Source organism: Pterocles gutturalis, unplaced genomic scaffold (genome assembly GCF_000699245.1).
Source record: "Pterocles gutturalis isolate BGI_N339 unplaced genomic scaffold, ASM69924v1 scaffold35440, whole genome shotgun sequence".
In the NCBI taxonomy this organism is placed as follows: Eukaryota; Metazoa; Chordata; class Aves; order Pterocliformes; family Pteroclidae; genus Pterocles; species Pterocles gutturalis.
This window is the reverse complement of record NW_010144538.1, coordinates 19,057-28,879: the sequence shown is the minus strand read 5'-3', so window position 1 is coordinate 28,879 and position 9,823 is coordinate 19,057. Positions and strand designations below refer to the sequence as shown.

Here is a 9,823-nt window from a genome sequence, read left to right as displayed (position 1 = left end):
GGTCCCTTGAAAGGAAAGGTAAGGTTTCACAGGTTACAGTGTGGGTGTGCAGAATGACTGGCCAAGGTTGAGGGACCCTGGTCAGGGCAGCAGGGTGACTTGCCTGCACAAGCTCATGCAGTGAGAGAGACCGGATCTGTTGTTGGATTTTAAGGGACTTCTGTTTTGTCTTTTGTTTTAAAGCAAGCTGGGGAAAGCCAGTGTTGATGTTTAAGAAAAGAATTTATGTACAGGAGATCAGGGCTCTGTTCACAGCATTGCTGCAAATACTCATCCAGGGCCTGTGGCAAATGTTCAAGCCTGGTGACCACCAGTGGAGTGGTTAAGCATTCCTGAATGCCTGAGATGACTAACCACCCACTGTGTGCAATTCTCACCCCCACTTCCTCCTCCATTTCTTTCTCCTCTCCCTTTGTTTAAATTTACCTGGTTAGCTTCCAGCCAAACACCGAGGAGCAGGGGAGTGCATCATCCAGCACACTGAGGAAGAAGGCAGGGCCACAGCCCTGGCTCCTATAGCATCAACACAAAATACCTGGAGTAGAGTCTGTTTCCTTAACGGGATACATGCTCTGCCCTGCTACTCAGGCCTGTGATCAGCTTGGTCATTGGCCTAAATTAGGATTGATAATCTGAATTGCTTGCTGTTTAAAAAGGCAGCAAGAGAGGGGAAGAGTTTGATATGGTCCTATCAAGAAATAGTGTGAAAATTAATTGCAGCATGGGAGGGAAAGGGACACCAAGGCTGTGATCCAGGAATGGAAAATGTGGGATGTGAGACAATGGAAAGACATTTTAAGACATATGTACTTTTGACTTGTTCCAGAAAAGGGGTAGTGAACAAGTGAAGATGGTTTCAGTCACTTTTTATGTTTTCTGGTTTTGATCTAGGTCTGCTCCAGCTCCTACTCCAGGTCCCACCAATGCTGGGGCTGCAGGGCCACCTCCTGCTACCAATGTGTCAAGCAACAAACGGCTGCAGCAGACACAAGCCCGGGTGGATGAGGTAAGTGGCTCTAGGTGATTTGTTGCTCACTCCAAAGGTGCTGATGTGATTATTTTTTTTTTTTCTTTAAGATGCTTTCCTCCCTAGTGATCCAGCAACTCCTGCTTGTCTGACAGCACTGGATCTAGGAAATCAGGTTTACCAAAGGATGGCATTTATGAGGAGGCAGACAGTACAAGATAGATTATGAACATGCTTGTACCAGTAACACTTCTGCAGAATAAATGTGGGCATTGGTGCCAATTCAGAAACTCATCCCAAGCAGTCAGGTTAGGAGGAAACGTCATAGTGGAGCCAGGTCTTTTAACATGTTCCTGCGTTCCTAAAGGCTAGATGCTAATCTCACAGGCTGTTTCACAGGGACAGACATCAGCCTCTTGTAGACAGATTTAAGCCACAAGAATTGTACGTCTGAGGGCTGTGTTCATTAGCCAGAGCTATCTCCAAAGAAAGGCACTCACACATGTTGTCATAACAGCATCGTCAACAAATCCCCACTCCTTTTGTTGGTCTTGGAGGACCACATGCCTGTTTCCAGCATGGATCCTTAAATTCTTGTAGCATGCAGACTACCCTGTCACCTCAGCTGGAATGCCAGTGTTCATCTAACTGCTGTGATAATGGGAATAAATGAGCATGCCACTGCTCATGAGTGTAGTCCCTGAACATACCAGCAGTACAGTAACAGCTGTAGCATCCTTGCACACCTGCTGTGCAGATTTGCGTGCTGGTATTAAGTACAGAGTTTTGCTAAACTCCTACACGGACTTAAGTAACTAATTGCTTAGTGTCCATGGGGAAGTGGCCAGGGCTTGTTTGTTTAATGCCAATTAAAAAAAATACACATTAGAAATTAGCTATTAACATGCATAAAGGCCTCTATTTTCAAAAGCCCCAGGTATGCTTTAGAATAGTAGAGAAGACCTTACAACATCCAACTCAAATGCTTTTCTTAAGATGAATTAAATACACCTGTCAAATTGAGCTTTGTCTTTTTGAGAACTTCTTTGCTGAAGATCTGAAACAGGGTCCTTAGGGCCTCCCTGTTGCTGATGCTCGGAGCTGATCACAAGAACATCCTCTGGCTGCAGAAATGTCTGCAGAAATTTCTAGGCCTGTTTTTTTCATTATCACTGATTTTCATATCGCACTAACTTCATTGACATTACTGGAGTGTCTCTCAGTGGGGAAAGGAATATTGCATTCCAGCTTTTATTTTAGGTCAGACTAATGAAATAAACTTCTTGTCCTGAAGATATTACATCATGATGTTGCTGTAATGTTTGTGTGAGCTACAACAAAAGTAATTGTCCCTAGAAGATGAAAAATAATTGGTAGTTATTGTCTAAAACGAGTGATGCAGGTCAGATACATAGGGCTTTTCAAGCAGATGAATGGAGATGGCTCCAGTGAGGTTAGTGAACCCCTGCCTTTTTGTTTAAGATACTCTGTATTCTGAGACTTTTCACTCAAGCCCATCCAAGTTTGTCTTCTTGTGAAGCACGATGGAGTAATTTTGGCAGTAACTCTTACCTAGTATGAGAGCACAGTCAGTAGCTCTTAGGTTTGAGGGTTATGTGGGTGATATGTGGGTCCACATTATTTTTGCCTCCAGTTTGAGAAGGAGGCTGAGGGCTCTGAGTGGACAGCACATGGTCAGCAGATCCTTGTTTAATAGGGAAATCGCAGTGTAAGAACAGCCAGGAGAGAAAAACACCACTGGGCTTTCAGTACCGTGAGGTGACTACGGGTGAAACTGGTTTATAGCGCCTAAGAATCCAACCTGTTAAGCATTGCTTTGACCTTCCTACTAGCTATTTCCTGGTTGTTTTTCTTTCTTGTCTTGTGGGAAAGTAATCTGTAGGTGGCACCAAACACCACAGCACAGCACTATGCTCTTGGCTATTCTCCTCTAAGTGCTGTTCCGAATAGCACGTCAGACCCAAACCCAAAACTCAGCAACACGATCATGACTTTGCTTCAGAGAAAATTTTCGGTCTTAGTAAAATAACTGACATTTTTAATGCTGTTTCAATGCTGATATAGTATTTCATCTGCCTACAGGAGAGATGGGGAGGCACTCTTGATCAGGGAGTGTAGTGAGAGGACAAGGGGTAATGGGTATAAGCTGAAAGAGGGTAGATTTAGACTAGACATTAGGAAGAAGTTTTTCACTGGAACAGGTTGCCCAGAGAAGCTGTGGATGCCCCATCCCTGGAGGGGTTCAAGGCCAGTCTGGATGAGGCTTTGAGCAACCTGGTCTAGTGGAGGGTGTCCCGGCCCATGGCAGGGGGGTTGGAACTTGATGACCTTTAAGGTCCTTTCCAACCCAAAACATTCTATGATTGTATGATTCTATGATCTATGTCCATGTTGGGTTTTTCCCTCTGGTTTCTCTAGGCATCCTCAAGCTTATTTTCTAAGGCTCAGATCTTGGTTTTAATCTAGACAAACATTTATTTATTTGATAAAAATGCAATCTCATCTGGACAAGTGTTCATTGCAGTCAGGTTAAACTCAATAAACAGTTTTGAGAAAAAAAAAAAAGAGAGAATCAGTAGAAAATGTTAGAGTATTTTGTTTCAGCATTATCAAATAGTTGAAAATTTTTACTACAAAACATTATGCCAAGACAAAATTTATCTAAATACTAGCTGAGAAATTAAAACAAAATGTTTAAAAAATTTGATATTAAGTTAAATGCTTGGAAGGTTTTGTTTTGGAAAAGCAAGAAAATTTGGGTTGACCAAAACAATTTATTTTGTTTTAGCTTTGGTGGACAAGTAAAACAAACCTTTTGAGTCTTGGAGCAGCATGTAACCCTATGCCAATCCTTTCAAAGATTCTTCCACTACCAGTTTCATCACACTGTATTTCAATAATATATTTAATACTAAGTTAAATTATATTAAATACAAACAACATGGACTTCCTTGTTACAGAGTATGAGAAGTAATAGTCCAGCAACCATATTCACTGCTAGAATAAGTGGACACAACTTTACTGAGGCTGATATACTGTCCAACATTTACGTTGGTGATGAATTTGCACAGGATTGCTCTTTAGAGTTATTGGCTTGCTAGAAGAGGATTTTTGTCTAACTTAATGTATAAAATGTATGCATGAATGGGTCTTACCTATTGTGTACTGGCTGTGCACACTTTTTGTGTTGAGGCTGTGCAGTGAGGTGGCATGAGCTCCCTGCTAAACTTCGAGCTGAATTTTTCCAGGTAAAATTTTCTCCTTCACTTTCAAGCCGGACTTCAAACTATGGCTGGGGGCCATCTTGTCCAAGAAAGATCTGCAGAATGAGTAAATTCCTTGGTCACAAAATGCATATGGTTTTCTTTAGTGGCCTTTATCTAGCCAATTTCTCTAGTTCAGGTAAGGAAATTATATTAAATGTATAAAGAAAATAATGGCTTGATCTTAGTGGTGACTGGACAAACGTCAATCAAATTGTAGTAGGAGTACCGGTATCCATTTTTTTGTATCTATAGTGAAGTAGCTTATTGTAGGCTAAAAGACATCAAAACTTTTAATGAAACTAATTACAGTATTTCATAATGTCCCATCATTTTTTACCTTTAAGGGCATCTGAGCACAGTATAACCATGTTCATCTTGTTTTCACTGTGTCTGTTTCCATAGGCATGGTTTTTGAGGCACTGTCCAGGTAACTGCCATCACATACCATAATGGCAAATGGCTGCTTTCAGTATGATATGTGATATTCCAGAGTGTGAACATACAAGTGACTTTCGAAGTTACTGTGTGTGGAATCTAAGGTGAGGCTGTACCTTTGCAGGTGGTAGACATCATGAGAATGAACGTGGACAAGGTGCTAGAAAGAGACCAGAAGCTATCAGAGCTTGACAACCGGGCAGATGCATTGCAAGCAGGTGCCTCACAGTTTGAAACCAGTGCAGCCAAACTGAAGAGAAAATACTGGTGGAAAAATTGCAAGGTAAGGAATGTAAATGCTTGTTGAGAATCAAGTCACGGCAGACATTACTTTTACTTGCATTTAAGGGGACTTTGCTTGCAGGATGGGATCTCTAAGTGGTCTATTACTTGTCAAGGGGAGAAAGAGATGCCTTGCCCTCGAGGCTCCAGGATAATAAGTCAAGAAACTTTGATCTTTACCAAAACCTACTCTTTAGATAATTTCTGCAGTATATAAAATGTAGATACAGATTTTGATGCTTCAGTCAGTGCCTGAGATAGGGATGGGAGAGCATTCCATGTGAATGTATGTCAGTTCCCTGTGTTAACCACAAAACCTGAATAGGTGTAGCGAATACTAGTAGTGGGAGAAAATAAGCCTTTTTCTTGTGAGAGATTACAAGCCTCTTGATCTTTCTTTAGGATGGTAAACTACCAAAAAATACTTGGTTCCACAAACTGCTGAGAGAAGTGAGGAAGTTACAGTCTCTTTTAAGGAGGGACAGATTAGGACAGAGCAGGACCTTTAATCAACCAGCTCTCTCCTCTACTGTCTTCAAAGTCTGATCCTTTCCCATGAGCAGAGGGAACCTCACTCTCCTTTGCTTTTTCAGACCTGCACAGCTGGCTCTGATGTATCTGTTCTTGTGGGAACAGACTTCAACTTTGCACTGAGCTATTTCTGGGATAACACACTGGAAACCGTGCTGCTAGCACAGGCTACCTCTCTCAACACCACAAGTACACAAAACCAGCACTAACTGCTAGGCATTAGACATCTCCAGTTGCCTCTTCCCTGACTACAAGAACATGGTGAAAAGTGATCAAGTTACTCTGCTATAAAGTAGTACATGGCCATGTGTGAATCCAGCCACTTGAATCACCTGTGGAGTTGTTTTACTTGCAAATTTACCTTTTCTTTACTGCTGGAAATGGACAAGATTGGTCACTGCATCTTAGCTGATGGGCAAGAATTTGCTAGCTTTGACAAGAGGCTATGTCTATTGCTGGTGGTCAGCTGTTCCTAAAATTGCCACTAAATTTTGTGCCTTAACAAGTCTGTTGCAGTGAGTCTTTGCAAGAAATGAGCCACTAAGTAAAAGCAAAAAACCTGAGGGATAATGCCTTTCATGTGAAAACCTGACTTTCTCTTTTTTTTCTCATAACTTTCTTCTTATAGATGATGATCATCCTTGGTGTAGTATGCGCAGTCATTCTCATTATAATTATAAGTGAGTAATTCATTTTCTCTTTCATTTATGATCTCAATAGCTCTGTGACTTATGAAGTGCTGATGTATTAAAAAAATGATATAAAATATTTCAACTGATTAATTTGTGAAATTCACCTTCTAGTGTCATGCTGTTATAGTGAGAATTACTGCAAACTCTCTGGACACATGTATAGGTAGAATTTGTTGACATTTAATGTATTTTACATTAGCATGTTACATAACTTTCCCTAGGATTAAAGACTCTCCCTTTTCATGTTTATATACATTTTTATGCAGTGTCTTCCTTTCATTACAACCAGTGCCACAGTCCTGGTGTTTCCTGGTGAGAACAGTAATGCTCAAATTACCTTATGCCTATAAAAAGAGGGTGAAGGCCCACAGGCAAATGGGCATCTGATGATTTTTTTTTAAAGCATGTAGGTGCTTAGTTCCAACCAAATAATCTGTAATTTGAGAATGCTGGTGCTTCTGAAAATCCCTTTGCATCTTGAATACCTAAATATTGTTAAAAGATGGCCCAAAGTCTTACTGATTTATTGTTTCGAGAGATCATCCCATTCCACACATTTGTTATAGGAAAGATAGCACATGAATGAATAATAAGAGTCATGCTGGTTGGGAGCCAAGAATCTTGTAATGACAGGAACTGAACATTTTATTTATGTAACCTCTGTGTTAGCAACAGCCATTATGTGACATAACTGTAATATGGCATTAACTCGTAAAAGGGAGATTTCTTGAGTTAGACAACCCAGCTAGTAACCCAGAAGAGATTCACCAGGAGGCTAGACTATGGATGTGAATTAATTCCCAGCTCTCAAATTACATGCCTTGTATTCAGCATGTTTCCATTTTCCTCTGTTGCTTCTGTAAAGGAGGCTTATAGAATCATCTGTAAACATGACTAAATGGATTGAGATACATGTGGCAGTTTATCAGTCTTACAAATGCTGGCACCAGAGTGACCCAGAATAATTCTAGGGTTTCGTAACACTGATACAGCAAGAATGGGAAATGGCTAGATATTAATTAACTATATTAACTGGGTACTCGAGGCAACTGGCTTCAAGGGAAAGATGGGCCTTTGTTCTGCAGTGTAGTGCAGCAACCTGAGAAGACAGATGTGCAGCCATTGAACTGATTGCTGGATATATATGCATCACCAGCCATTATGTGTATCTTAACAAGAAAGTAAAAAGCAGACAAGATAGATAGCTCATAAATTCTCCTTACTGAAATTATACATAAGTAAAAACCTTTTTTCCCCTCCTAGTTTTAAATGTTGGATGCCTGTCCTGATAAGTTTAGAAACAGAAATAGCAGGTTTGACATGGCTAGGTTGGGTTTAGGGTATTTAAGCACAAACTTCAGTGTCACATCATCAAACCCAGGTCATGGCTCACCATAGTGAGATCTAGTGCAAGTTTAGTGAGATTTAAATGTATTTAAGCTCTGAATTTTAAATTGTTTTTTCAGTCTATTTTGTCCTTCTGTAATAGTGCCTAAAGGTTGCAGCTTCAGGAAGGACCCTGTGTATTGAACTCAATGATGTATTTATTTACAGTAGCTCCCAAGTATATGTTTAAATCCTGTTGACATCAAGTGTCCAAGTGCTGTCACAGACAAGGCCTGCATGGCTTCTCCAGTCACTGATTTGAAATGGGAACAAGATCATACCCTGCATGCAGGGCTGGCTATAGGTGCAAATAAACTGGGTAGTTCCTCACAGCAACAAGCTACCATGGGTACCATGGAATACCATGTTGTATTTCATGGGTGGTGAAATGGCCCAAGCCAGGCTTCCTACCATCCTGGTAGTGGGGCCCTGGAAAAGCAAGCTGGGTCCCTGCTGAAGGAAGAGTTACAACATGTGAGACTGATGGTGATGCTGTAACTGGGGATGGTGGCTAACATCACTATCAGTCCTTTCCCTTTCTATCTTTTGAGCCACAGTCTCCCTTCCTTTCCCCCTCTGAACTCCTTTTGACACAGGAGGAGCATCTCCATTGCAGCTAGGAAGGCATGCTGTAAGACATGTCATACTCTTTCAGTAAAGATGTGCTAAAGGTGTTTGCCATCTTCTGACAGCACACACTTCTGTGAGATAAAGCACAACAGTAACTCTGTAATAACTGTTGGTTTATGCCTTTTTTTCCCCCCTTCTGCTTCCTTTCCTAGTTTATTTCTCCACTTGAAAAAGCGAAGAAGGAAGACTTGGCACAGCCGTGTTCGTATCAACCAACGATATCAGTGTTCCTTTGTTGAACTCCGCTTTTTAATTCCCGGTGTCTTGGGATTTTTGCTTGTAATAACCCATAAGCATTCAGCGTGGTGTGTTTTGGAATTCTGTTGTTTCCACAAGAAACTGTACCAGCTAAATACTGCCAAGTAGTTCCATACACTGTCTTATCACTGTGTCTTAAAATGTGTATGCACTGACCTTCAGAAACTGTAGTATAATGAAAAGCATCCTAAACATCTCAGAATCAGAGAATGAAGCTATGGGGAAGCCCCTGCCTAAAGGGACACTGCCAGGTGGATTGGACCCAAACCTAAGGCTGCAGCAAACATTAGGGCCAAAAATGCTCAATCTGAGCACCTTAAGTTGGATGGCAAAAATCCACTATCAGATGTAACATTTTGAGGTAGTATCTGCTACTCCCATTGAAGAGAGTGGTACTTAGAAATATTCATGTAAGGCATCTTATTTCAACTTAGCCAATGAAACACAGATTTTTTGAGATTAGTTGTGGTATCCAAGTCTAAAAGCATTGCCTGCAGAAAAATAACTAGGACTGGATTCTTATCTTTTATGGATTTAATTTTTTCCTTATGGGGCGTTCTGTACAAACAGGATGGCTTTAATATGAAAGTCAGAAAGAAAACTGTATGACAACCAAAAAAGCATTGGCTAGCACAATCTTGAAAAAGACAAGTGAAATGCCAAAATGGTAATACAAGCATCATAAATGATCAAGATACAGACTCTTGCTAAAAACTCAAGACACTGTTTGTCAGACTTCATTGGACTCTCTTGAATGACAATCCCCAATACTTACAGCCCTAACTTAAAGCACATTAACAACTTTGGTGATGTCTGTGGTTTCCCAGCACAGTTGTAGGAAGCTACCTCTGCACCATTTTGTAGAATGGTCCCCACTGTGAGGACCATTCAAAAATTAGGAAGAAGGTGGTATGGGTAAATAGAGGGAATAGTGGGGAGAGGCCAAGAAAGGGGAGGGTGCCTAGCAAAGCTTTCATGGAAAAGAGGAAGGCAGAGAAACTCTGTCCCAAAGTGGTGGTTTTAATAGGCTTTTTAAAAATTTAATTTAATTTGTATGTGTATGTATATAGTTCATAAACTACAGTTTTTGTCTTTGTAAAGTGCTCAGCTGAGATATTTTGCGTATTCAATTAGTTTAAACTAACATTTGATGTAATTAATGTAAATTATATATTCCAGTTTGAGAGAAGTTCTTGTATGCCGTTGTAGGGTTTCTCCCAAATGTTGAATTCCTTGTTTTTTCTTTTTTAAACACTGAATACTTTAATCATAGTTAACCAAACTAAAAATGAATTATCAAATTTTGAGGCAGGATAATTCTGGAAGGGTCTTTTTAGGATAACTCCTTTAGAATG

General features: G+C 40.5%; 1 protein-coding gene across 1 annotated transcript; it reads left to right on the top strand.

The window, feature by feature from the left end:
* Window positions 1-891: 891 nt before the first annotated feature.
* On the top strand, window positions 892-8,929 carry VAMP2 (vesicle-associated membrane protein 2 (synaptobrevin 2); the record flags this gene model as incomplete). The annotated part of the gene is made up of 4 exons (XM_010085133.1): window positions 892-1,006; window positions 4,814-4,972; window positions 6,131-6,182; window positions 8,363-8,929. Coding segments are annotated over 4 exons (343 nt in total), but the record flags the coding sequence as incomplete, so codon positions are not given.
* Window positions 8,930-9,823: the final 894 nt, after the last annotated feature.